This window comes from Megascapheus bottae, chromosome X (assembly GCF_031878675.1).
Source record: "Megascapheus bottae isolate mThoBot1 chromosome X, mThoBot2.hap1, whole genome shotgun sequence".
Lineage (NCBI taxonomy): Eukaryota > Metazoa > Chordata > Mammalia > Rodentia > Geomyidae > Megascapheus > Megascapheus bottae.
In genome coordinates, this window is record NC_143547.1 from 23,096,537 (window position 1) to 23,124,270 (window position 27,734).

General features: G+C 42.5%; 1 protein-coding gene across 2 annotated transcripts in view; it reads left to right on the forward strand.

The window, feature by feature from the left end:
- The window catches only part of Atp6ap2 (ATPase H+ transporting accessory protein 2), a 31,382-nt gene extending 4,607 nt beyond the window's left edge, over window positions 1-26,775 (forward strand). The window contains exons 2-9 of one of the 2 annotated variants that reach the window (XM_090325950.1): window positions 8,303-8,433; window positions 10,196-10,327; window positions 13,047-13,142; window positions 14,243-14,380; window positions 16,167-16,220; window positions 18,317-18,466; window positions 21,183-21,302; window positions 25,537-26,775. In XM_090325950.1, the coding sequence (XP_090182076.1) occupies window positions 8,303-8,433; window positions 10,196-10,327; window positions 13,047-13,142; window positions 14,243-14,380; window positions 16,167-16,220; window positions 18,317-18,466; window positions 21,183-21,302; window positions 25,537-25,728 (1,013 nt within the window). In that variant the 3' untranslated portion in view covers window positions 25,729-26,775. The remainder of the gene's footprint in view (window positions 1-8,302; window positions 8,434-10,195; window positions 10,328-13,046; window positions 13,143-14,242; window positions 14,381-16,166; window positions 16,221-18,316; window positions 18,467-21,182; window positions 21,303-25,536) is intronic. The other variant, XM_090325951.1, reaches the window with a different exon arrangement.
- Window positions 26,776-27,734: the final 959 nt, after the last annotated feature.

Genomic DNA, 27,734 nt, shown 5'->3' on the forward strand with positions numbered 1-27,734 from the left:
ACTTGGTGTTTTTGTGCCAATGGAATTGGCATCTAAACACTTTGGGCATTATAGCTTTAAAAGACAGGAAGAAAAAATGGAAAACCTAAGGAGGAGCAACCAGAGGAATTCGAAGGAAAACCAGGAACCTAGGAGTAAGGGGTGTGTGTGTGTGTGTGTGTGTGTGTGTGTGTGTGTGTACATGTGTAACAGTCCTGGAGTTTAAACTCAGGGCCTAGGCTTTGTCCCTGAGCTCTTTTTTTTTTTTGGTCAGTCTTGGGACTTGAACTTGGGGCCTGGGAACTGTCCCTGAGCTCTTTTGCTCAAGGTTAGTGCTCTACCACTTTGAGCCACAGCTCCACTTTCCGGTTTCTGGTGATTAATTAGAGATAAGAGTCTCACAGACTTTCCTACCCAGGCTGGCTTTGAACCCCGATTCTCAAGATCTCAGCCTCTTAAGTAGGTAGGATTACCAGCGTGAGCCACCAGCACCTGACCAAGGCGGGGGATTTTCAAGGAGGAAGTTGCCAGTGTCAAATGCTTTGGAAAGTGACATATGAAATGGGCTAAAAGTGTGTTTGGAATATGTTGAGCTGTTGCAGTGTGGTACTATGGGTAGATCTGTGGATTATCTACGGAACAAGAAATAAGAGAGAAGGAAATGATGCTTGGCTCCAGTTCCAGTCTGCTTCCTGTGAAGGCAAGCAAACACTGGTAGCGTCTGGCTGATAGGGCCAAAGGTGGTTGTTTGGTGGTTGTGGTTGGTTTTTAATTTAACAACAGCAGCCCTCCTCTCCCCAGTATGTTTTTGTGCTCCAGTGAAAACAGTTGGAGAAAGGAAAACTGGTGGTTTCAGGTGTGACTTCATTTGCTCATTAACTAAAGCAGTATTTATGGAGGACCAATGGGTCAGGGGCCATTTTCAGTCCCAGAGTTACTATGAACAGGATTGGTCGGTGCTCTATCACTTAAGCCACAGCTCCTCTTCCAGCCTTGGGGACGGAAGGCAGGGGTGGGGGGGTGGGAAGCTAGTTTATTGGAGAGTAGTATCAGGGCTTTCCTGCCTGGACTGGCTTTGAACTATGAGCCTCAGATCTAAACCTCCTTAGTAGCTGGGATTATAGATGTGAGCCACCCACACCGGACAGCACCAGTTTTGTTTTGTTTTTGTGCTTATCACCTTACAGTGCACCTGGCTATCCCCTCTCCCCCCTCTGCTCCTCCCCCTGTTTTCCCTCTCCTTTCCTCCTCTTCCCTCTCTCCTTTCCCCCTTTTCCTCTCCCCCTGTCCTTTCCCAACTCCCCTCTCTCCTTTCCCCCCTTTCCTCTCCCCTCTCTCCTTTCCCCCCTATCCTCTCTCCTTTTCCTTTCCCCTTCTCCTTTCCCCTCCCTCCCCTCTCCCCCCTCTCTCCCCTCTCCCCCCTCTCTCCCCTGTCTCCCCTCTCCTTTCCCCCCTTTCCTCTCCTCTCTCTCCTTTCCTCCTCTCGCTCCCCTCCCCCATCTCCCCTCCCCTCTCTCTCCCCACTCTCCTTTCCCCCCTTTCCTCTCCCCCTCTCCCCCCTCTCCTCTTCCCCTCTCTTTTCCCCTCTCTCCTCTCCCCCTCTCCTCTTCCCCTCCCCCTCTCCCCTCCCCTTCTCCCTCTCTCCTCTCCCCTTCTCTCCTCTCCCTCTCTCCTCTTCCCCCCTCCTCTCCCCTCCTCTCCTCTCCCCCCTCCTCTCCTCTCCCCTCCTTTCCCCCATCCTCTCCTCTCCTTCCCCTCCTCTATTCCCCCTCTCCTTTCCTCCCTTGCCTCCTCCATGCCCCCCATCCACTACTCTTCCCCCTCTCCCCTCTGACCTTTCTCTTTCTTCTTTTCTCCTCTCCCCCCTAATCTCCTCTCCTCCCTCCCCTATCTCCTTTCTTCCCCCTCTTTTTTCATATATTTTTATTGTAATTAATAGAAGGGTTACATTATATTCACCAGATAGAAGGTGCATTACTTCACATACATTGATAACCTTTCTCATGTCTTGGTCCCCATTTCCCCCCCACCCCCACCCCTCACCTTGTTTTACCCTCTCCCCTATCCAATTTCAAATAACCAAATACACATATATACAATATATCAGATAACAAAGTGAGATACTGTAACAATATGACATAACAAAGGGACAGCAAAAGAAATGAGAGATAACATAGTACATTAAGGACAACAATCACTCATGATGTGGCTTTTGTTTCTATATCCTAGAGGTCCTTTCATTTAGCATCATACTATATGGCCTTATGTATCTAGGTTTTGCTCTGTTGCAAATCTCTGCTAGGAGAGCCCAAGGTTTCTACTGATTATGACAAATGAGGGAAACCATTGAGCCTAAGTTCCTTTGAGTCTGGCTTACTTCACTTAATATGATTTTTTCCAAGTCTTTCCATTTCCTTACAATTGGGGCAATGTCATTCTTTCTGACAGCACAGCATAGAATTCTATTGTGTATAAATATCACATCTTGTTGATCCAATCATTTACTGGGGGGCATCTGGGTTGGTACCATATCTTAGCTATGGTAAATAGTGCTGCAATGAACATTGTTGTGCTAGTAGATTTAGTATGCCCTTGTTTCTGGATGATTGGGTAAATGCTGAGTAATGGAATTGCTGGGTCATAGGGGAGTTCTATGTTTAGTCTTTTGAGGCATGCCATACTGCTTTCCATAGTGGTTCAATGAGTTTGCACTCCCACCAACAATGTAGTAGTGATCCCTCCTGGCCACATCCCCTCCAGCATCTGTTATTATTTGTTTTCCTGATCCTGGCCATTCTAACTGGAGTGAGGTGGAATCTTAGCGTTGTTTTGATTTGCATTTCTTTTATGGCCAGAGATGTTGAGCATTTCTTCATGTGTCTATGGGCCATTTTTGTTTCTTCTTCAGAAAAGACTCTCTAAGTCTTTGGCCCATCTTTTAATGGGATGGTTGTTACTTTGGAGTGATTCAATTTTTTCAGCTGTTGATATATTTTAGATATGAGGCCTTTGTCGGTTGTTTGGTTGGTGAAGATCTTCTCCCATTCTGTAGGCTTCCTAATTAATTTACTAGCTATGTCCTTTGCCATACAAAAGCTCTGCAGTTTAATGCAGTCCCACTTATCCAGCCTTTCTCTGATTTGTTGTGTTCCGGATCCTTATTAAGAAAGTTTCGACCTGTGCCAAGGAGGCCTAGTGTATCTCCTATTCCTTCTTGTAAAGTTTTCAGTGTGTCAGCTTTTACCTCCAGGTCTTTGATCCATTTGGAGTTAATTCTAGTGCAGGGTGACAAAGAAGGATCCAACTTTAGTTTTCTGCAGGTGCTTAACCAGTTCTCCCCCTTCTCTGTCTCCTCTTTCCTCCTCTCTCCTCTGCTCCCCCTTCTCCCTCTCTGTGCCAGTCCTGGGGCTTAAACTCCAGGCTTGGGCACTGACCTTAAACTATTTGCTCAAGGTTTGCGCCCCACCACTTGAGACACAGGCTTCACTTTTGAGTTTGTGATGGTTAATTGGAGATAAGAATTTTATGGACTTCTACTTGGGCTGTCTTTGAACCGTGATCCTCAGATCAGTCTTCTGAGTAGTTAGGATGACAGGTGTGAGCCATGTGTGCTCAACACTTGACCTGTCTCTTGATCTGGGTGAAGAATTTCAGTGGTGGGTAGGAGCAGCTCCCTAAGAAGCCTGGGAAGAGGTAGGGGAGGGGGAGAGGAAGCAGGCTGCTGGAGGAATCCTGGACTTTGCAAAACTGGAGACAGAGGCTGAATTCAGGAAGTTCAACGTAAGCAAGCCCATTGTGCTTCAGGATCAGGAGACACACGGATGGACTAGGAATTGAAACCATGACACTAACTTCTGGCAAACACAGTGTTTGTAAATGGAAACCAGTAACTCCTCAGCAGTAGCATTCAAGTAAAGGAGTGGCAGGGTTTTGTTGTTGTTGTTGTTTTGTTTTGTTTTTTGTTTTGTTTTGTTTGATGCTGGTCCTGGGATTTGAACTCAGGGCTATCTCTGAGCATTTTTTTTCTCAAGGCTGGTGCTCTATTGAGCTACAGTTCCACTTCCAGCTTTTTTTTTGCTGGTTAATTGGATTAAGAGTCTCAGGGGCTTGCCTGCCTAGGCTGATTGCAAACTGCACTCCCTCAAATCTTAGCCTCCTGGATAACAGGATTACAGGCTTGAGTCATGTGCCCAGCGCAGACATCTCATGTGATACCAGCAAAGGCCATAAGATTACACTAGATGATCTTTCCCTGTGGAGGAGACCATGAATAAAGGCTTCTGAAGGAGGGATGTCGGAGCATGGTTGTTGAATATAACTGCAAGTGATGCAAACTTACATAGTAGGACCAGACCTCAAAGCAAAGCTATCTGTAGATCACAGTCTGCTGCTTTCAGTGAGTATGTATGGTTCATGAAAGAATGTGGTCTCTTGTGCTTATTTTCCTTGAGGTTGTAAATAAAACTACTGAGGTACCTGAAGTGTTAGAGTCTGGATTTTTTATTTGTTGTTGTTGGTCATAGGGCTTGAACACTGGGCCTGAGTACTGTCCCTGAGCTCTTTAGCTCAAGGCTGATGCTCTACCACTTTGCACCAGAGTGCCACTTCTGGTTTTTTGGTGGTTCATTGGGGATAAGAGTGTCATGGACTTTCTTGCCCAGGCTGGCCTTAAACCATGATCCTCAGATCTCAGCCTCTGGAATAGCTAGTATTACAGACGTGAGCCACCAGGCATCCAGTGGTAGTTTTTTGGATTTGCTTTTGAAGGCCCTGAGCAACGTTAGTACTACAGTGAAACTGGATGTCTGTTGGCTCAGTTCTGGTCTTGGGCTAGGATAATTTGGAAACTGCTCTGGTGCTGGGCTGGACTGAATTTCTAGACTGATCTGGTTGCATCCACACCATCCTAAGACCTCTTATTTACTGTCAATACTACAACCACCAAAACATTTACTGTTGTCCCCAAACTCTGTCCTCATATCCTGTTAAGTACTGCTTTCCTTACAGCAAGGAAATAGCCTCTGGTGCCTTACTAAAATGTTTTGCCAATAGTCCACATGGCCAAGATTTGTTTTGCATTTGGTGCTAATTTTTTCCATAGGAACTCCAAAGTTTCTACTAGGAAGTTGTCCCCGGGATAGTACATGTGTGTGGGTCGAGCATCAGCTCACTGGTGGAGCTCTTGCCTAGCATTCTTTGGGCCTTGAATTCTATTTTTATTACCCCTTTATTTCCCCCTCCCCCCCAAATCCCTATAATAGATGAGGAGGCCAGATACCCAATTCTTAGCCTTATAAATTAGTGGTCATAAATTAGTCCTTTTAGTCTCATCCTTCACCTTTTCCTTTACATTAAAAATTGTTACTGGAGCTGGGTGCAGTGGCTCACACCTGTAATCCTAGCTACTCGGGAGGCAATTCAAAGCCAGCCTGAGCACTAAAGACTGTGAGACTCTTTTTAATTTTATTTTTCATATTCTTTTTATTGTAATTAATAGAATTACATTATATTCGCCAGATAGAAGGTGCATTACTTCACAAATATTGATACCCCTTCTCATGTTTTTTCCCCATTAACCTCCCCTCACCCCTCCCCTCATCTTGTTTTCCCCTTCCCCTATCCTATTTCAAATAAACAAATATACAATATACCAGATAACAAGGTAAGATACTGTAACAATATGAGATAACCAAGGGACAACAAAAGAGATGAGAAATAACATAGTACATTAAGAACAACAATCATATTATATAGCTCTTGTTTCCATATCCTGGAGATCATTTCATTTAGCTTCATCCTATATGGCCTTATGTATCTAGGTTTTGAGCTATTGTAAACCTCTGCTAGGAGAGCCCAAGGTTTATACTAATTATGGCATATGAGGAAAACCATGGAGCCTATGTTCCTTTGAGTCTGGCTTACTTCACTTAATATGATTTTTTCCAAGTCTTTCCATTTCCTTACAAATGGGGCGATGTGGTTCTTTCTGACAGCACAGCATAGAATTCTATTGCGTATAAATATCACATCTTGTTGATTCAATCATTTACTGAGGGGCATCTGGGTTGGTTCCATATCTTTGCTATGGTAAATAGTGCTGCAATGAACATCTTTGTGTTAGTGGATTTAGTATGTCCTTGTTTCTGGACGATTGGGTAAATGCTGAGTAGTGGAATTGCTGGGTCATAGGGGAGTTCTATGTTTAGTCTTTTGAGGCACTGCCATACTGCTTTCCATAGTGGTTCAATGAGTTTGCACTCCCACCAACAGTGTAGTAGTGATCCCTCCTGGCCACATCCCCTCCAGCATCTGTTGTTATTAGATTTCTTGATCCTGGCCATTCTAACTGGAGTGGGGTGGAATCTCAGCGTTGCTTTGAATAAGACTGTGAGACTCTTATCTCCATTACTTAATCACTAGAAAAGGGAAAGTGGAGCTATGTGGGGCTATGGCTCTGGTAGGACCTTGGCCTTGAGCTGAAGAGCTCAGGGACAGAGCCCTGGCCCAGAGTTCAAGCCCATGACCCAAAAAATATTGTTACTGGGGATGGGAGTTGGGCCTAGTGGTAGACTGCTTGCATGAAGGCCTGGGTTCAAGTCCTTGCTACTATATACATAGAAAAAGTTGAAAGTGATACCGTGACTCAAAGTGGTAGAGTACTAGCCTTGAGAAGGCCCAAGTACAGCACCGAGGCCCTGAGTTCAAGCCCCAGGACAAGCAAAAAAAGAAAAAGAAAAAATGTTATAATAAACATAATAGAGAGGTGTTAAAGTTATACAAGTCAGGTAAAGAATACATTTCCTCCTTTCTGTTTTCTTTTTCTTTTCTTTGTTGGTCATGGGGCTTGAATTCAGGATCTGGGTGCTGTCCCTGAGCAGTTCAGCTCAAGGCTAGCACTCTACCACTTTGAGCCACAGTGCCACTTCCAGTTTTCTGGTGGTTAATTGGAGAGAATTAGCTTACAGACTTTCCTCTCAGGGCTGGCTTTGAACCGTGATCCTGAGATCTCAGCCTCCTGAGTAGCTAGGATTACAAATACGAGCCACCAGCACCCCACACTAGTCTTCCTTTTGTAGATGGTAAATATGATTCCGAGATCCATGGTTTTTCCTTTTAAGTCTGTGCCAGGGTTTTGTGTTCTTTGTTTGTTTGCTTTTGAATTCTGGAGAAATGCCACTGATTTCTAATTTTCCCCAATTCCCTTACACCCTTGTTAAGGGCCATGTATAAGAAGTTTGTCTCAAATCTAGGAAAATCTTGTTTTATTCCTGCTCCTTTGTTCTAGTACAAAATATAGACCTGCGTTCTTTTTTCCTTTTTTATTTTTTTTCCTGATTCTGGGTCTAGAACTCAGGGCTTTGCTTGCTGGTGCCCTGCCAGGTGATCCATGCTTCCAGTTTGGCTTTTTGCTGACTGTATTTAGACACAGAGTCTCCTGAATTTTTTTTGCCTGGTCTAGCTTTGAACGTTAAGGATTATAGACATGAGCCACAAATGCCCAACTTGAACTTAGAATACCTGCCTAGGGGGCACTTTGAAAGAATGTTCACCAAAAAGGTGGGGGGAGGATGGGATTATGGCTTGGTGGTAGAATGTTTGCCTAGCATGCATGAAGCTCTGGGTTCCATTCCTCAGTACCACATAAGAGGTAGAGAGCTAGCCTTGAGCAAAAGAAGCTTAGTGACAGTGCCCAGGCCATGAGTTCAAGCCCCAGGACTGGAAACAAAGGAGGGGCAGGGAGTATTGAGTTTATAATTAACTGGTCACCTGTGGTTCATACTTGTAATCATAGCTACTCAGGAGGCTGAGATCTGAGGATCCCGGTTCAAAGCCAGCCCTGAGCAGAAAAGTCCGTGAGATTATCTCCAATAAACTACTCAGAAAAGGCTGGAAGTGGTCCTGAGGCTCAAACATTATAGTGCTAGCCTTGATCACAAAGAAGCTCAGGGACAGTGCCCAGGCCCTGAATTCAAGCCCTAGAACTGACAAAAAAAGAGAAAGGAAGGAAGGAAGGAAGGAAGAAAATAAGAAAAGAAAGAAAAGAGAAAAAGAATTAATTGATCAGGTTAGAGGTATAACTCAGACCTAGTGCTGGGAGAGTTTCAGATCTGTGGTAGCATGTGGCTTTAAGCTTGAGGCTCCATCCCACAAATTCCCTAAAGAATGTATTGAGGTTCAGCAATCTACATTTTGCCCAGTCATAATTGGGCACTGCTAACGCAGTGACCAGTGGCTGTACATGTATTCTATCTAATCATCTTTAAAGGTGGGTTTAAAACAGTTATATGCTAATAATTCATTTACTAATCTGTTTTCTTTTCAGGTGCTATAGGGAATGAGTTCAGTATATTACGATCCCCAGGATCTGTTGTTTTCCGAAATGGAAATTGGCCTATACCGGGAGATCGAATCCCTGATGTTGCTGCATTATCCATGGGCTTCTCTGTCAAAGAGGTACATGTACTTAAAAACAAAATTTTGTAACTGCTTATAAAAATATGCTTATTGGAGTGACTTTGATAACATATCATATGCATGTATAAACATATCACAGTAAAACTCCTTTGTACCATTAGCCTGAGTCAATTAAAAAAAACAAACAAAAACATTTTTTGTTGATTTTTTTTTCTAATAGCCAAAAATCAACAGACAAGTATTGGGTTTTGCTGTAGATTACAAATACTACTAAAACAACAGCTGGTAGCTCACACCTGTAATCCTACCTACTAAGGAGGCTGAGATCTCTAAGATTGTGGTTCAAAGCCAGCCTCTGCAGGATAGGATAGTCTTAAGAGATTCTTATCTCCATTTAAGCACAAAAAGCTGGAAGTGGAATTACTGCTCAAGTGGTAGAGTGCTAGCCTTGAGTACAAAAAAAACCTCAGGGGTGCTGGGAATGTGGCTTCGTGGTAAAGTGCTTGCCTCGCATGTGTGAAGCCCTGGATTCCATTCTTCACAATTACATACACAGAAAGAGCTGGAAGTAGCACTGTGTGGCTCAAGTGGTAGAGCACTAGCCTTATTCAAAAGAAGCTCAGGGACAGCAACCAGGCCCTGTGTTCAAGCCCCACAATTAACCAAAAAAAAAAAAAAGAAAGAAAAGTGCTATGCTTTATTTACTTCTCTACTCTTTTCCACAAATGTTTAGAGATGACTTTCAATGAGTTTGTTTTTATCTCCTTAGAACTTTAAGAAAACAAAGAAGCTAGAAATTAGTATTCCACATCCTTGGTTAGGAAATTGTGTAGACTACTGCTTAATTAAATAAAATGCTTCTTTTCCCTTTGAATGTTAAGGCCAAAAACTTTTTTTTAATATTTTTATTGTAATTAATAAAAGGGTTACATGATATTTGCCAGATAGAAGGTGCATTATTTCACATACATTGATACCCTTTCACATGTCTTGGTACCCGTTTCCCTCCCCCCCCACACCCTCCACCCGTCTTGGTTTTCCCCCCTTCCCTATCAAATTTCAAATATCCAAATACAAATAAATTCAATATATCAGATAACAAAGTGAGATACTATACCAATATGAGATAACCAAGGGACAGCAAAGGAGATGAGAGACAACATAGTAGATTAAGGACAACAATCATTCATTATATAAGGCCAAGAACTTTTTTTTTTGCCAGTCCTGGGCTTGAGCTCAGGGCCTGAGCACTGTCCTTGGACTTTCTCAAGGCTAGAGCTCTACCACTTGAGCCTCAGCACCACTTCTGGCTTTTTTCTATGTATGTGGTACCGAGGAATCGAACCCGGGTCTTCATGCATGCTAGGCAAGCACTTTAACCACTAGGCCAAACTCCCGGCCCAAGGCCAAGAACTTTTTTTGTGTCAATCCTGGGGCTTTCCAAGGCCCTGGGCTCTGTCTATGAGCTCCTTTTGCTCAAGGCTAGAGCTCTACCACTTGAGCAACAGCACCACTTCCAACCTTTCCTGTGTATGCGGTACCAGAGAATCAAACCTAGGGCTTCATGCATGGTAGGCAAGCTCTCTACCACTAGGCCACACTCCTGGTTCCACTTCCCACTTAAATGGCAATAACAGTCTCATGGACTTTCCTGCCCTGGCTGGCTTTAAACCATGATCTTCAGCTTTCAGCCTTCTGAATAGCTAGGATTAAGGTGTGAGCCACCAGTGTCTGGCCCCAGAACAAGAGATAGTTTTGTGTACTGATAACTAAGCATTCTTTTATGTTTCTCAACCTTCAGGACCTTTCCTGGCCTGGCCTTGCAGTTGGTAACCTATTCCACAGGCCCCGGGCTACCATTATGGTAATGGTGAAAGGAATAGACAAACTAGCCCTACCTGCAGCAAATGTCATCTCCTACCCCTTGGAGAACGTGAGTATTATTTCTAAACAATGAAATGGATGCATTTTTCATTTTGTCTGACAGTGAACAATCATAAATTGTATTTTTAACACACTTCTTTTTCTGTTCATTTTTTAAATTTTTTATTTTTTGCTAGCCCTGGGCTTTCTGTTCATTTTTAAAAATTATTCACTATTTTTTCCAGTTCTAGGACTTGAACTCAGGGCTTGGGTGCTCTCCCTGGGCACCTCTGTGCTCAAGATTACACTATTACCACTTGAGCCACAGCATCACCTCTGGCTTTTTTGAGTAGTTTATTGGAGATAAGAATCTCAGGGACTTTTCTGCGTTGGCTGGCTTTGAACCATGATCCTCAGATCTCTGCCTCCTGAGTAATAGGATTAGAAGCATGAGCCACCAGTGCCCAGACTTATGTCTGTTTTGGATGTATAGTTTTACTAAAAAACAATTTATTTTGAAATTCTTTGAAAATAAACTTTTTTTTAAAAAAAAGAAAAGGACATAGTGGCCAGATGCAGTGGGTCACGCCTGTAATCCTAGCTACTCAGGAGGCTGAGATCTGATGATTGAGGTTCAAAGCCAGCCTCGGCACAAAAAGACCTGAGACTCTTATCTCCAATTAACTTCTAGAAAATGGGAAGTGGAGCTTGGCTCGAGGGTAGGGTGGTAGTCTTGAGCTGAAGAGCTCAGGGACAGTGCCCAGGCCCAGAGTTCAAGCCCCATGACCCACACACATAGAAAAAGGACATATTGGCTGTCTGTGTATTGAAACTTGGCCATTGTCTATGGATAAAGATACTGTAGGGCTCCCCAAGATTTCCCCAAGCAAAACTGGAACTACAGGTAGGAGGGAGTTATTCCAAACTCATTTAAGCTGCCCTGTAAGCCCCCCCCCCACTATCTCCTTTGGTTAAAAAAATTGAAGAATGGCCAGGTGACAGTAGTTTAAGCCTGTAACGCTAGCTACTCAGGAGGCTGAGATCTGAGGATTATAGTTCAAAGCCAGCCTGGGCACAAAAGTCCATGAAAGTCTTATCTCCAATTAACTAGCACTAGACTTGAGCTGAAGAGCTCAGGGACAGAGAACTCAGGCCCAGAATTCAAGCCCCACAACCGGAAAAAAGTTAAAACACTGAATTACTTAGAATTACACTAAATGGAGCTTCCCCCCACCCCAGTCCTGGGGCTTGATCTCAAGGCCTGAACACTGTCCTTGGACTTTTCTCAAGGCTAGCCCTCTACCACTTGAGCCACAGCACCACCTCTAGATTTTTCTGTGCATGTGGCACCAAAGAATCAAACCTGAGTCTTTGTGCATGCTAGGCAAGCACTCTACCACTAGGCCATACTCCAAGCCCCTAAATGGAGCTTCTTTAGACTAGCTTTTTGGTGTTAGTGCTGGTCCTGTGACTTGAACACAGGGCCTAGGCACTATTCTTGAGGTTTTTTTGCTTAAGGATAAAGCTCTACCACTTGAATAACAGCTCTACTTCCATTTTTTGGGATGCTTAATTCATGGTAAAAGTTTGAGGGACTTTTCTGCAGCTGATATCAAACCACAATCCTCAGATCTCAGCATCCTGAGTAGCTAGAATTACAGAAATGAACCACCAACATCTGGCTTTGATTAGCTGTTTTAAATTTAGAGCTACAAGTCATTGCCACAGAAATTCCTGGACCCAACATACATAGTAGCCTTACTCAATGGGAGAGCAGAGTCACTAGATGTTTCTTTCTGCTTTTGTCCAGTCATGGGGCTTGAATTCAGGGCCTGCGCGCTCTCCCTGAGATTCTTTGTGCTGAAGGCTAGTGCTCTACTACCTGAGCCACAGCACCCCTTCTTGTTTTTGGTGTGGTTAATTGGAGATAAGAGTCTCAACAGACATTCCTGCTAGGGGTTGCTGTGAATCACGATCCTCAAATCTTCGCCTCCTGAGTAGCTAGGATTACAGGTGTGAGCCACCAGCACCTGGCTAAGGAAAGCACTTGTAATGACTCTTGGGAAACCTAAGTTGGTGACTGCATTTGCAAGTTTGATTGCTTTTCCCTCTCTTCCATTACTCATTAAATCAATTTAAGAGAATTTTAGGGAAGTTAATATGCATCTGGAGTAAGAGGGGGAAAAATGACATTGCATGGAATCAAAATGGGTTAGCTTAATTTTGATGCTGGGATTTCATCAGTAAGATTTATATAATCATGCTGGTTTCTGCCAGGAGCACACTAGAATTAATTTGCTACTTATAAACATGAACCTTTAAGCAGTAAAGGGAGCTAGTACAAAAACAGATCACTGGGCCAGGAGTTTGGTCTAGTAATATAGTGCTTGCCTAGCATGCACTTAGAGCCAGGTTCAATTCCTCAGTACCATATACATAGAAAAAGCCAGAAGTGGTTCTGTGGCTCAGGTGGTAGAGCTCTAGCCTTGAGAAAACCACAAGGACAGTGCCCAGGCCCTGAGTTCAAGCCCCAGGACTGGCAAAAAAAAAAAAGAACAAAGCTGGAAATGGTGCTGTGGCTCTTGAGGTGAAGCACTAGCTTTGAGCACAAAGAGGCTCAGGGACAGTGCCCAGGCCCTGACTTCAAGCCTCAGATCTTAGGCTCCTGAGTAGCTAGGATTACAAGCGTCAACCACCGGTGCCCAGCTTCATCTCCTTTCTTAGTAACATCAAAGTGATTTCCTTGCTTTGTTTTAGGAAATAATTGCACTTTTACTCTTTAATTCCAGGCAGTTCCTTTTAGTCTCGACAGTGTTGCAAATTCCATTCACTCCTTATTTTCTGAAGAAACTCCTGTAGTCCTGCAGTTGGCTCCCAGTGAGGAAGTAAGTGATAAACTTTGTATTTTTGTAATTCTTAAATTATTATTATTATGAAATGATATATGAAGGGGTTATATTTACATAAGATTAACTTTGAATTTAAGGTGCCTTAAAAAATAAGCTTTATGGGGCTGGGAGTTTGGCATAGTGGTAGAGTACTTGCCTAGCATGCACAAAGACCAGGGTTTGATTCCTTGGTACACATCCATAGAAAAAGCTGAAAGTGGTGCTGTGGCTCAAGTGGTAGAGTTCTAGCCTTGAGAAAATCCAAGGACAGTGCTCAGGCCCTGGCCTCAAGCCCAGCACTGGCAAAAAAATAAAAAAATAAATAAATGTGGGCTGGGAGTTTGACCTAGTGGTAGAGTGCTTACCTAGCGTGCACTAAGACCCAGGTTCGATTCCTCAGTACCACATACATAGAAAAAGCAAGAAATGGTGCTGTGGCTCAAGTGGTAGAGCTCTAGTCTTGAGAAAGCCCAAGGACAGGGCTCAGGCCCTGAGTGCAAGGTCCAGGACTAGCAAATAAACAACTTCATGCCGACTGCTGGGAAGCTCATACCTGAAATCCTAGCAATTTAGGTGGTCGACCTCTGAGGATCAGGGTTCAAAGCCATCTGGGGCTGAAAAGTCCCCATGAGACTTTTATCTCCAGTTAGCCATCAAAAAACCTGGTTGTGGCACTGTGGCTCAAAGTGGTAGAGTGTTATCCTTGAACAAAAGAGCTCCAGGACGGTGCCAAGGCCCTGAGTTCAAGCCCTAAGACTGAAGTAAAATAATAATACCAACAACTTTATTTTTAATAAAAAGTGCTGGGTGCTTCTTGCTCATGCCTATCATCTTAGCTGCTGAAGAGACTGAGATCTGAGGATCACAGTCAAATCTGTGAGATTCTTAGGTCCAATTATCACAACTAAAACTGGAGATGTGGCTCAAATAAGAGAGCACCAGCTATGAGCAAAAAAAGCTAAGGGACAGCACCCAGGCTAAATTCAGTTCCCAGTACTGGCGTAGAAACAGTTGAAAACTAGTATTAGGAGTAGTGCTTTGTGGTATTTCTATGTTGGAATGACAGTTTAGCTTATAATCCTGCATTCTTCCCACAGAGAGTGTATATGGTGGGGAAGGCTAACTCCGTTTTTGAAGATCTTTCAGTCACTTTACGACAACTCCGGAATCGGCTGTTTCAAGAAAACTCTATTCTCAATTTGCTTCCTCTCAATTCTCTGAGTAGGAACAATGAAGTAAGTGGGGTATCGGTCGGGTTAAATGAATGTCATTCTTAATTCCTCATTAATGATGATACTTGAAATTGTATAAATCTTGGAGGACAATAGAAAGAATCCTCTTGCAGTGGATTCTTCCATTCCCATATTTTTCTCTTCTTTCTTCTTTTCTTTTTTGTTGCTGTTGGTTGTCGGGCTTGAACTCTGGGCCTGGGAACTGTCTCTGAGATCTTCAGCTTAAGGCTACCGCCCTACCCCTTGAGCCACAGCGCCACTTCCGGTTTTTTGGTGAGAGAGTCTCACGGACTTTAGTGCCCAGGTTGGCTTTGTACCGTGATCCTCAGATCTCAGCCACCTTGAGTAGCTAGGATTACAGGTGTGAGCCACCAGCACCCAGCTGATTATCACCTTTTTAATAGGAAGCAATGCTTTGGTCATCTGCGGTTTTTTCTGATGCTAGTGATGGAATCCGGGGCCTGGCACATATTATAGGCAAGTGTTCCATAACATGTGCGCCCTAACCAAATAGTTCAAGGGCAGTGAAACCTACCGAAGGCAGAAAACTAGTTTAAATTCAAATAGAGTGTTAATCATTATAATACTTTGTGCTTTGCTTAATAGCTAATATATAGATATTCTACGGGAATATGTGTGTGTGTGTGTGTGTGTGTGTGTGTGTGTGTGTGTGTGTGTGTGTGTGTGTGTGTTGCCAGTCCTAGAGTATAACCTCAGGCTGGGCACTCTCCTTGAGCTTTTTTTCCCCACTGTGGGGCTTGAACTCAGGGCCTGAAAGCTGTCCCTTAATCTCTTTTTTTTCTCAAGCCAAGCACTCTACCACTTGAACCACAGTGCCACTTGGTTTTTGAGTGGTTAATTGGGGATAAGATTCTCACAGGGACTTTTCTGCCTGGGCTGGCTTTGAACCATGATCCTCAGCTCTCAGCCTCAAGTAGCAGGGATTACAAGTTTGAGCCACCAGCTCCTAGTTCTCTGAGCTTTTTTGCCCAAGGCTAGCAAAAGGCTATACCACTTGAGCCACAGCTCCACTTGTAGTGTTTTTGTTGTTGTTGTTGTTGTTGTTGTTGTTGTTGTTGAGAGATAAATGTTTTATGGACTTTTCCTGCTCAGAAAATCATGATCTTCAGATGTCAATCTCCTGAGTAGCTCAGATTACACATGGAAAACACTGGCATCTGGCTTCTGAATATTTAATGCTTAATTATTAGGTGATGTATTGAATTTTGCCATTTAACAAAGCAGTTTTTTATACAGTGCATCTTGATCTGTGTCGTTTGTTCAGCATCTTCACCCCTTTCACCCACACCTTCCTCTCCCCATTTTTTTCAATTTTGTGACATACACAATTGCATTCTTTTTTTATACAGTCCTGGGGCTTGAACTCAGAGCCTGGGCACTCTCCTTGAGCTTTCTCGAAGCTAGCATTCTACCACTTGAGCCACAGCACCACCTTCGGCTTTTTCTGTGTATGTGGTAACAAGAAATTCAACCCAGGGCTTTGTGCATGCTAGGCAAGCACTCTACAACTAGGCCACACTCCTGGCCACACACAATGCATCCTTGCCTTCATTCTGCTCATTCCCTCATTTATTCTTTTATCCCCTCCCCTTGCAAAAAATGTTCAAAGGGGTGACATTGATGAAGAAGCACTATATTTGTAAACTGCTCTGTTGAATGGCAACTCCTTTGTATAACTGCTTTGTGTGTGTGTGTGTGTGTGTGTGTATGCACATGAGAATTCAAGGGCAAAAAAGAATGCTTTTCTGTTTTGTTTTTGTTCCTGAAGGTTGACCTGCTCTTTCTTTCTGAACTTCAAGTACTCCATGATATCTCAAGTTTGGTAAGTAAGCTGCTAAGGTTTTTCAATTCGATTTGTTTGTTTGTTTATGTATTTATCGTTTAGTACGTTAGTGCCTGTACTAGGGCTTAAATGCAGGACCTATGTGCTGTTCAAGTGGTGTTTATCCACTTGATCCACAGCTCCACTTCTAGCTTTTAGTGGCTAATTGGAGGTAAGAGGTAAGAATCTCATGGCCTTTCCTGCCAGGGCTTGCTTCTAACTGAAATGCTCAAATCTAAGCCTCCTGAGTTGCTACCAGTGCCTGGCATCTTGTATTTTTATATCTAGAGACTCTTTCCATGATAGTACATCCAGTTAAAATGCAGCATATCCAGTTGAAATGCTTTACAATTACAATCCCATGAAAATATAGAAATTAGTGCTGGTGCTGGAAATTGTTTTTCTCAGTTGTCGGGCTTGAACTCAGGATTTGAGTGTAGTCTCGGAGCTTTTCTGTTCCAGGCTAGCAGCATTCTGTCACTTTAAGCCACAGCTCTACTTCCAGTTTTCTGGTCGTTAATTGGACATGCGTCTCATGGACTTTCCTGCCCAGACTAGCTTTGAACCTTGATCTTCTGATCTCAGCCTCCTGACTAGCTAGGATTATAGACAGCACCACCATGGCCTGGCTCTAATTCAAATTTAGCCATTGAGTTCTTGGCAGACATGAGGACTAAATTCCTATGACTATAGCTTTGAGTTGAATGTAGCAATAATAATTTGAAGTAGTAAACCTGTCAACTAACTCAAGAAGGGATTAAAAGTATCTCAAAGTAATTGGGGGGGGGTAAATTTTCTTATTTTTTTCTGCCAGTCCTGAGGCATGAACTCAGGACCTGGGTGCTGTCCCTGAACCTCTCTGTGCTCAAAGCTATTATTTTACCACTTGAGCCACGATCCTCAGATCTCAGCCTCCTGAGTAACTAGGATTACAAGCATGAGCCACTGACACCCAGCTAGGTGACTATTCTTAAGCAAATTAGATTGTGACTGAAATATAAATTCTTACTTGTTTGCTAACTTCTGAAGTTATTTCCTAAACTATTCTGGCAAATGTTGGTTCAGAGTCTCTGAAACTTTAGTAGAACTTGGGGCTTGTGAACCATCATATGGTCTCATCAGTTCCTGAGACCAAGCTGATCCAAACATCTTTTTTTTTTTGTTTTGTTTTTTCATACTTTGCCCATAGCTGCCCATAGCTGAGTTTTCAGGACCAAGGATCATGCTGAGGAAGGTGAGAAAGCTGAGATCTGATGATCATGCTTTGAAGCCAGCCTGGTCAGGGATAACACCCAGGCCCTAAGTTTAAGCCCCAGGGCTAACAAGCACAAAAAAAGCTTTTCTCCCAGGAAAGGGGTGACATTGTCCATAAAGAAATGCACTAATTACCTGCCTTATGTAATGGTAACCCTTCTGTACCTCAATCACCTTGATAATAACAATTAAAAATCAAAATTAAAAACTCTTTAATATAAGTTCTCTTCCCTAAGATGAGATGTATTGCACGCTCTTGTCCACTGGTGTGTTCCATGATAACCTGTTTCTTCAGGCATAACCTGTGTTGAGCATCTTACTTTATCCACTACCAATTTTTTTTAGGGGTGGGGGGGGGTCATGGGGCTTGAACGTGGTCTGGGCAATGTCCCTGAGCTCTTCAGCTCAAGGCTACCACCCTACCCCTGGGCCTAGTGTTGTCCCTGAGCTCTTCAGCTCAAGGCTACTGCCCTACTCTTGAGCCAAGCCCCACTTCCTGTTTTCTAGAGGTTAGTTGGAGATAGAGTTTCAGGTCCTTTTGTGCCTTGGCTGGCTTTGAACCTTGATCCTCAGAGTTCAGCCTCCTGAGTAGCTAGGATTACAGGCGTGAGCCACCAGTGCTGCAGGCCCACTACCTATTTTTATTTGCCAGTCCTAAGGCTTGAACTCAGGGCCTGGGCACTGTCTCTGAGCTTCTTTTAGCTCAAGGCTTGCGCCACTCCCAGTTTTTCACTGTTTATGTGGTACTGAGGAATGGAACTCAGGGCTTCATACATGCTAACACTCTACCACTAAAGCCACATTCCCAGCTTAGCTAATTTTTTTTCATTTGTTCTCCCAAGTTATCTCGTCACAAGCACCTAGCCAAGGATCATTCTCCTGACTTGTATTCACTGGAGCTAGCAGGTCTGGATGAGATTGGGAAACATTATGGAGAAGACTCAGAACAATTCAGAGAAGCTTCCAAGATCCTTGTTGATGCTCTACAAAAGGTAAATAGCAATTTGGCTAGAGAGATTGTAGGGTGACCATTTCACTTTAGCTCCTCCCTGGAAAAGTCTTGTATGCAAAATGTTGATTAATGACTCTTTTCTTCCTTCCTTCCTTCCTTCCTTCCTTCCTTCCTTCCTTCCTTCCTTCCTTCTTTCCTTCCTTCCTTCCTTCCTTCCTTCCTTCCTTCCTTCCTTCTTTCCTTCTTTCCTTCCTTCTTTCCTTTCTTCCTTCCTTCCTTCTTCCTTCCTTCCTTCTTTTCTTTCTTTCTTTATTTTACTTTCTCTCTCTCCTTTCTTCCTTTCTTATTCTCCTCTCCTCTCCCTTCCCTCATCTCCCCTCCCCTCCTTCTTTCTTTCTTTCTTTCTTTCTTTCTTTCTTTCTTTCTTTCTTTCTTTCTTTCTTTCTTTCTTTCTTTCTTTCTTTCTTTCTTTCTTTCTTTCATGGAAGTGCTGGAACCCAGGATTTCCCACCTGCTAGAAATGCTCTTCCACTAAACTACACCTTAGGCCTTATTGAAGTCTTACTTCTTTGAGTGGCATCTAATAGTAATAACCAAGGATGGAGTAGGGCTAGGGGCGGAAATGGGAATCTCCTTAGGGAATGAGTGCTAACTACAGCATCAAATAATTACTTATGCTCTATAATTGCACACTGCAAGAAGACCAAGTGGGACACCAAGCACCATAGCAAAAATGCAACAGGTACATAATGGATGCCACTTCTCTTCTGCTCTGGGAGTTCTTCAGTGTGAATATATATATTTATGCAATTTTATTTTGCACATCCTGGGGTTTGAACTCAGGACCTGGGTACTGTTCTGAGTTGCTTTGCTCAATGCTAGTGCTCTACCACTTGGGCCACAACACCACTTCTGAATTTTTCTGTTTATCTGGTACTAAGGAATCAAACCCAGGACTTTATGCATGCTAAGCAAGCAATGTGCCACTAAGCCACATTTCTAGGCCAACTCGGCATATTTCAAGCATACATCTTTATAGATGTTTATAACTAATCATATGCCACTTAGGCAGAATTCTTCCTTTTGTCATCCTCAGAGCTTAGTCTCCTGAGTAGCTAGGATTACAGGCGTGAGCCACCAGCTCCTGGCTTGCAGTATTTTCTAAAAGTAATTTTATTTTCTACAGTTCAATATAGAAAAGCTTAACATTTTTCTGAATATTATAGAATATTCAAAGTCTATAAGACATGCTTATTTTAGACACAGTCATGCATCAGGAAAAAATAGGTAATTAATTACATGTCACTGTCATGGCTTTCCAGCTTTCTAAATAATTCTATAAAGTATGTATTTGACTTGTCACAGGGCATATGTTCATAGCCTTAATATTACCATTCCACAGATTTTTTTTCTGGTCGGTCCTTGGTCTTGAACTCAGGCCCTAGGCTCTGTCCCTGAGCTCTTTTTGCTCAAGGCTGTCACTCTGCTACTTTGAGCCACAGCTCCACTTCTGGTTTTCTAGTAGTTAATTGGAGATAAGAGTCATAGACTTTTCCTGCTCGACCTGGCTTTCAACTGAGATCCTCAGATCTTAGCCTCCTGATTTGCTAGGATTCTAGGTGTGAGCTGCAAGCAGTCAGCTGTATGTACATATTTTAAAACATTCTGTGGGGGCTGGGAGTTTGGCCTAGTGCTAGAGTGCTTGCCTAGCATGCACAAAGACCTGGGTTCAATTCCTCAATACCACATACATAGAAAAAAGCCTGAAGTTGTGCTGTGGCTCAAGTGGTAGAGCTGTAGCCTTGAGAAAGCCCAAGGAAAGTGCTCAGGCCCTGAGTGCAAGCCCCAGGACTGGCAAAAAAAAACTCAAGGAAGAAAAAAACTATTTTGTGCATAATAAATACTTACATTTGATATTTCTTGCCATTATTCCCTAAACCATACACTGTAATAACCTATGTAGCATTTATATTGGTTTAGGTATTATAACACATCCAGAGGTAATTTCAAGTGTACACAAAGCTATGTCATTTCATTAAAAGACTTAAGCTGGACTTCAGTGGTTCACATCTGTAATCCTAACTACTCAGGAGGCTGAGATCTGAGGACTGCAGTTTGAAGCCAGCCAGTCAACTAAGAAAAAGCTCTGTGGGGCAAGAGGACAAAGAAGCTCAGGGGAAGCATCCAGGTCCTGAGTTCAAGCTCCACAACCAACCAAAAAAAAAAGGACAGAGATTTGAGTATTTGCCAGTTTTGGAATCTGGAGCATGTGCTGGGAGCAATCCTGTATGGATACCAAGGGGCAATTGTTTCCTTTTTTTGTCAGTTAGAAAATACAAAGGAAAGCTGGGCATGGTGGCTCATTCCTGTAATCCTAGCTACCTAGGAGGCTGAAATCTGAGGATCAAGGTTCAAAGCCAGCCCAGGCACAAAAGGACCTGAGTCTCTTATCTCCAATTAACCTCTAGAAAATGGGGGAAAAACCTGTAAATCTATAAGGGGGTGGGGGGAGGGAAATGGGGACAAAAATATGAGAAGGGGTAGCAATGTTTGTTAAGTAATACACCTTCTATCTGGTGAATTACTATTAATTGCAATAAAAAATATATTAAGAAAATGGGAAGTTGGGCTTGGCTCAAGGGTAGGGCAGTAGCCTTGAGCTGAAGAGCTCAGGGACAGCTCTAAAAAAAAGAAAATACAAGGGAAAGCAAAAAGCATGAATCTGATTCATATTAATGTCACGGTCTGGCTTCCAGTTTGCAGATGACATGTACAGTCTTTATGGAGGGAACGCAGTGGTAGAGTTAGTGACAGTCAAGTCGTTTGACACGTCCCTGGTAAGGAAGACGAGGGCTATCCTTGAGGCAAAAGCAGAGGTGAGTACATTTTTCAACCCTCCTTTAAAACTGTGAAACAGGAGATGCAAAAGGCACTCCATTCCATTCTAACAGCTCTCTGAGAGGACTTGACTGCTCTCATTCCCCCCACTGCTGGCTTCGGAGAGAGTCTTTTGTTACTTCCATTTTGCCCTTTTTTTTGCCAGTCCTGGAGCTTGAACTCAGGGCCTAGGCACTGTCCTTTGGACACTTTTTGCTCAAGGCTAGCACTCTGTTACTTGAACTACAGTACCACCATTTTGCTTTTTAAATAAACTTACTTAAGCTGAGCACCAGAGGTTCAGCTACTCTGGAGGCTGAGAGAGATCTGAGGATCACAGTTCAAAGCTAGGCCAGGCAGGAAAATCTGTGAGACTCATCTCCAATTAAGCACTGGAAAACCACAAAGGACACTGTGGCTCAAAGTGGTAGAATACTAGCCTTGAGCAAAAATTGCTCAGAGATAGTGCCGAGGCCCTGAGTTCAAGCTCTAGGACTGACACATAGAATAAAATATACACATAAACTTTATCTGCTTTAAAAAAACTATGAAATGAACTTGTTTAAAATGCAATCCTGTACGTGACATGAATCAGCAGTCAGTAAATCATTTCTGAACTCCTAGCTGTGTGGTTTTGCCAGTAATGATTTTGTTTTTTAGGATTGTCAGCAAGTAATGCAAGAATTAGGAGTTAGAAATAAAAGTAAATCTGTCAGATCTTATAAGATAATTGAAATATTGGTCCATACAGGGACATATCAAAACTTGATATGACTGGGTATTGGTGGCTCACATCTGTAATCCTCCTAACTGCTCAGAATGCTAAGATCTGAGGGTCAAGGTTTGAAGCCAGCCTGGGCAGAAAAGTCCATGAGACTCTTATCTCTAACCATGAAAAAGCTGGAAATAGAGCTGTGGCTCAAACAGTAGTGTCCTAGCTGAGAAAGAAAAAGATCAAGGATGTTGCCCGGGTTCTGAGTTCAAGCCCCAGAATTGCCACAAAAAAGTTGATGTGCAAGAGTAGTTCTTTGAATTTGACGCAATGGGATATGTGGCTCTCTCAATCTCTGAGCTCTGCTTTCTTAGCAGAGCTGTTTTCTGAGGATTTGAATTCAGGACTTCATGATTGCCAGGAAATCTCCACTACTTGCCCTTTTCTATGGAATTCTTGAGTTTTACTTAATATTTTATGCTGTTACTTGGGTACTGTATCTTAGCTTTGTCACTCAAGGTTAACATTCTGCCATTTGACCCACAGTGCCACTTCTAGCTTTTTCTGAGTAGTTTATTGGCGATAAGTTTCATGGACTTTCCTGCCCAAACTGGCTTCAAACTGCAATCCTCAGATCTCTGCCTCTTGAGTAGCTAGAACTATAGGTATGAGCCACTGGTACCTAGCTTTAAGAAATTGTTAACCACAGGGCTCCCTTCATGTGAATTGGAGCCCTCTCCCTCTCCTTCTCCCTCTCCACCTCATATATATATATATATATATATATATATATATATATATATATATATATATTCAGTCCTGGGGCTTGAACTCAAGGCCTGGGCACTGCCTGTGAGCTTCTTTTGCCCAAGACTAGCACTCTACCACTTGAGCCACACTGCCACTTCCGGCATTTTCTGTTTCTGTGGCGCTGAGGAATGAAACTCAGGGCTTCGTGCTAGGCAAGCATTCTACCACTAGGCCACATTCCTAGCCCTCAAAATTGATATTATTCATTTACATGTACTACAAAGCTCACAACCAATAGAAGACATAAAAAGCTGGTCTCACTCTGGTGGCCAGTGCTGTGGTCCTTAGGAAAGTTAAATATAAATCCTCCAGCAATGCTCACCTTCAGTACAAGTCCCAGGGAGGACACAACCATCAACTAAACTTGCCAAACCTGAACTCAAAAACCTGTAAAACGGGCCAGGAGTTTGGCCGCGTGGTAGAGTGCTTGCCTAGCATGCACGAAGACCCGGGTTCGATTCCTCGGTACCACATATGTAGCAAAAAGCCAGAAGTGGTGCTGTGGCTCAAGTGGTAGAGCTCTAGCCATGAGAAAGTCCAGGGACAGTGCTCAGGCCCTGAGCCCAAGCCCAGGACTGGCAAAAAAAAAAAAAAACCTGTAAAAAGGTATCCCTGTTCATCAGTAAGTACAACTTAGCAAACACAAGCAAATAGCAAAATTAGATCCCAAGAACATCAAATAAGCATACCAAGGGATATAAGCCATCAAATAATGGTTTAAATTCAGAAATGAAACAAGAGCTAGACCAGACAGTCAAACTTTTATTTAAAGACAGATTTGAATTTAAGTACTTGATTTTTTTCCCCCATTACTGTGTCAGGCCTGCTTATTTTTTACTGCAGTGAGGAAAAAAAAAAGAGAGAGACTTGTTTGTTTTTAGGTGCGAGCCCTGGATCTTGAACTCAGGTGCTTTTTTGCTCAAGACTAGTGCTGTACCACTTTGAACCACATCACCATTTCTGGTTTTTTGTAATTTAGTGGAGATAAGAGTCTTATGTTCTTTCTTGCCTGGGGTGACTTTGAACTTCAATCCTCACATCTCAGCCTCCTGAGTAGCTAGGCTTATAGGAGTGAGCTGCTAGTGCCTAGCTTTGTTTGTTTTGCCAGTCCTGGGGCTTGAACTCAGGGCCTGAGCACTATTTTTGGGCTTTCTCAAGCCTAGAGCTCTATCAGTTGAGCCACAGCACCACTTCCAGCTTTTTCTGTGTATGTAGTACCAAGGAATCGAACTCAAGTCTTTGTGCATGGTAGGCAAGCACTCTACCACTAGGCCAAACTCCTGGCCCTAGCTAGTTTTTGAATTAAACATGATTGTGTTGCTCATTAATGCCTGAACTCTGATGAGTGGCTTCTTTACCCAGAGATCCATTGCTCCCCTTCTTCTCTGGCCAGAAGGAGTGATTGAATTTCTCAGGCAGTGCCTTTGCACAGGCCTGGAGTTGAGCCTTCACCCCCCAAGGTCTAGAGGCTTGTGTTTCAACAGCAAGGATGTGTTCTCCACTTTTAAGAGAATTTATTTTAGTCTTGGGGCTTGAACTCTAGGCATGTATGCTGTCCCTGAGCTGCTTTTGTTCATGATTAGCATTTTACCACTTTGAGCCACAGCTCCACTTCTGGCTTTTGGGCTGATTAACTGGGGATGAGAGTTTCACTTTCCTGTCCAGGGCTGGCTCCGAACCATGATCCTTAGATATCAGTCTCCTGAGTAGCTAGGAAGTATGAACCACTGGCATCTGGAAACACCATATTGTCTGAGGATACTACTTGCTTCTCGGAAGTTCCTCCTATCTTCTATATACTCCTGTCCAGAAATCACTTCTATCCTGCACTGTGTCTGTGGGTATGTGTGGGTGTGAAGGAACTCAAGAATGCCATTGAGGTACACTCATCACCTCCTTTCCTAGCTGATCAATCATCCCCTTCCTTCCTTTATACATTTGCATAGACATCTATCCTTAAAGTCTGGGCTTGCATGTATTTATAGTTGCGTATAAATGGAATCATATACATGTATTGTTTGTATTCTTTGCTCAGTGTTTTAAGAGTCATTCAGGCTGATGAATATAGTTTGGTGATGTCATTTCACTGCTCTGTATTTCATTATATGAATAGACCACAATTCCCCATTGTGTTGATAATATTATAGCTGTGTCTTGGTACACATACAAGACTTTGCTTTAAAGCCAGGCACTGTTGGCTCCTGTCTGTAATCCTAGCTACTTAGGAGGCTGAGATCTGAGGATCATGGTTCAAAGCCAGCCCAGATAAAGTGTATGAGACTCTTATCTCAAATTAATCACCAGGAAACTAGAAGTGGGGCTTTTTTTGGCTCAAAGCAGTGGAGTTCTAGCCTTGAGGAAAAAAGAGCTCAGAGACAGTGCCCAGGCCCTGAGTTCAAGCCAGCCCAACAATAGAAGTGTTTGCAATAGGGATGACCTTACTAGATTCCAAGCTTGGCATACCTTTACCCACATTTTTTATAGCCAGTATTGTCAAGCAGTTGAACTGGTTCTTTATTCCCACCAGCGCTGCAAGCGTCATCAACAGGAAGCTCCCTTCCAGGTGCCTCCTACCATAAAGAATTCTTATGGCCTTTATGAATAAGTGTTTATTAGCTAATGAGTCATACATAGCCACTAACCTGGAATAATGTTTTATCTGAGAAGTCTTTTCTCTTGATTTTTCTTTCCCCTTCTTTTCTTTCTTGTAGAAGCAAGATGTTCCCTATAACCTGGCATATAAATATAATTTTGAGTATTCGGTGATTTTCAACCTGGTGCTTTGGTTGGTGATTGTCTTGACTCTGGCGGTCCTTATAACTTCCTACAATATTTGGAACATGGACCCCGGATATGACAGCATCATATATCGGATGACAAACCAGAAAATTCGAATGGACTGATCTTTCCTTGTGTCATTCATATACAAGGAGTTTGGAAATGGGTCATTTTCTTCAAGTACATCTTGTAGTGTCATTTAAAGTATAGATAATGTATCTTAAATATCAAAATGAAAGAAACAACACCAAATTTTTGTTCTCTATTTGTGTGTGCCTGTGGGGGCTTTTTTTTTTAGAATGAATTATGGTATTGCTGTGAGCTGAATTCTGTGATATAGATTCTATATTATGCTCGAATTTTATGATATAGCCATATAATAATGTAATGTCATTCCGTTTCATAACTGTGGAAAATGCACTGAAAGAACATAAACCACTTAGAATAGCTTGTGTTATTTATGTCGGGAAATGCACTGAGTTTATTAGAGACCTTAGGAATGCTTAATTTTCTTAGGCTAGATGAAAATTATATTTCACTGTCATATGAACAATTTGTAAATGTCTTAATTTGATGTAAATATCTGTGAGACAAGAGAAAAGCTTTTAAATTTAGAGCAGGGCTAAAATACTGGACGTGTTCCTACAATCACTGGATTTTAGAACTGATTGAGAGAATGGTTTTATCAAAGCCATTTCTGCAAGTTTAGTGAATTGTATAGTCTAATAAAGGTATTAAAAGTACTATTCTGGGCTATGTGAGACTTTAATCTCTAACGAGCCGCAAAAATGTGAAAAGTGGAGCTCTGGCTCAAGTGGTAGAGCACTAGTTTCGAGCTAAAAAAACTAAGTAAGATTGCAAGACCCTGAATCAAGCCCCAGTCTGTCACAAAAAGAAAAGTAAAAGTATGTACCATGATGATTGAAGAGACCAGCTTTATGGAGGATAGATGTTTTTAACGAGACTATATATTAAACCAGATTTTTAAGGAATATCTTGAAGCATGAATATAAAATATTGTGATTTCAGTCACTTTCCCTGTGTGAAGTTTCTATGGTTTGTGGTACAACTGCATTCTATGAAATATTAAGTGAAAATGGATGATTTGTACTTTTTATGTGTAAATGGACCAACATGTATAAAGAGCGACAAATAAAGCTAATGATTCCAAATTTGTGTCATTTGAATACTAACTTTATATTGGAACACTTAGCTTTGATTTCATCAGTCAGGCATTGTTTTTTCTGTCAAGGGTTTCATGCTAGTTCATACATGTATGTATCCTGATTGCCTCCTAGCAGTCAGTATTGGTATAGGGAACGTAATTGAACTTACAGAAAACACATGGTAATATTATATTTGACAGGTTGGCACTGATTGCACATGCCTGTAATCCTAGCTACTTAGAAGGCTGAGATCTAAAGGCTGTGGTTCAAACCAGTCCTGGCAGGGAAGTCCATGAGACTCTTATACCCAAATAAACACCAAAAAAGCTGGAAATCATGCTATGGCTCAAGGGGTAGAGTACTAGCCTTGAGCAAAAAAGCTCAGAGACAAGCCCCTAGGAACAGCATACACACAAAAAATATATTTGACTATGTAGGAAAGATTTCAATTTCCCTGTTCTGTTTGAAAAGACAACTATGAAAACAACTATGATGGACTATTAAAGGTTAAAGCTCACAATTAGTCTTTGTCAGTTGTGAGCTTGAACTCTGGAGCTAGACACCATCCCTGAGCTTTTTTACTCAAGGCTAAGTCTCTACCACTCTGAACCACAGCACAACTCCTGATTTTTGGGTAGCTAATTGGAGATAAGAGTTCCATGGTTTTTTCCTGCCTGGGCTGGCTTTGAACAGCAATCCTCCTGAGTTGCTAGGATTAGAGACATGAACCACCACTGCCTATCATTCAGTTTTCATTTTAGCTATTTCTGCCTCTTTAGAAACATCGTCAGACCACTTGTAATTTTACAACACTGAACTTGTCAATTTAGAAAAAAAGTGTATTTTGTTTTCTATTTTTTTTTTTGCCAGTCCTGGGGTTTGAACTCAGGTCTTGGGCATTGTCCTTGACCTTTCTCAAGGCTAGTGCTACCACTTGAACAACAGCATCATCTGCGGTTTTGTGT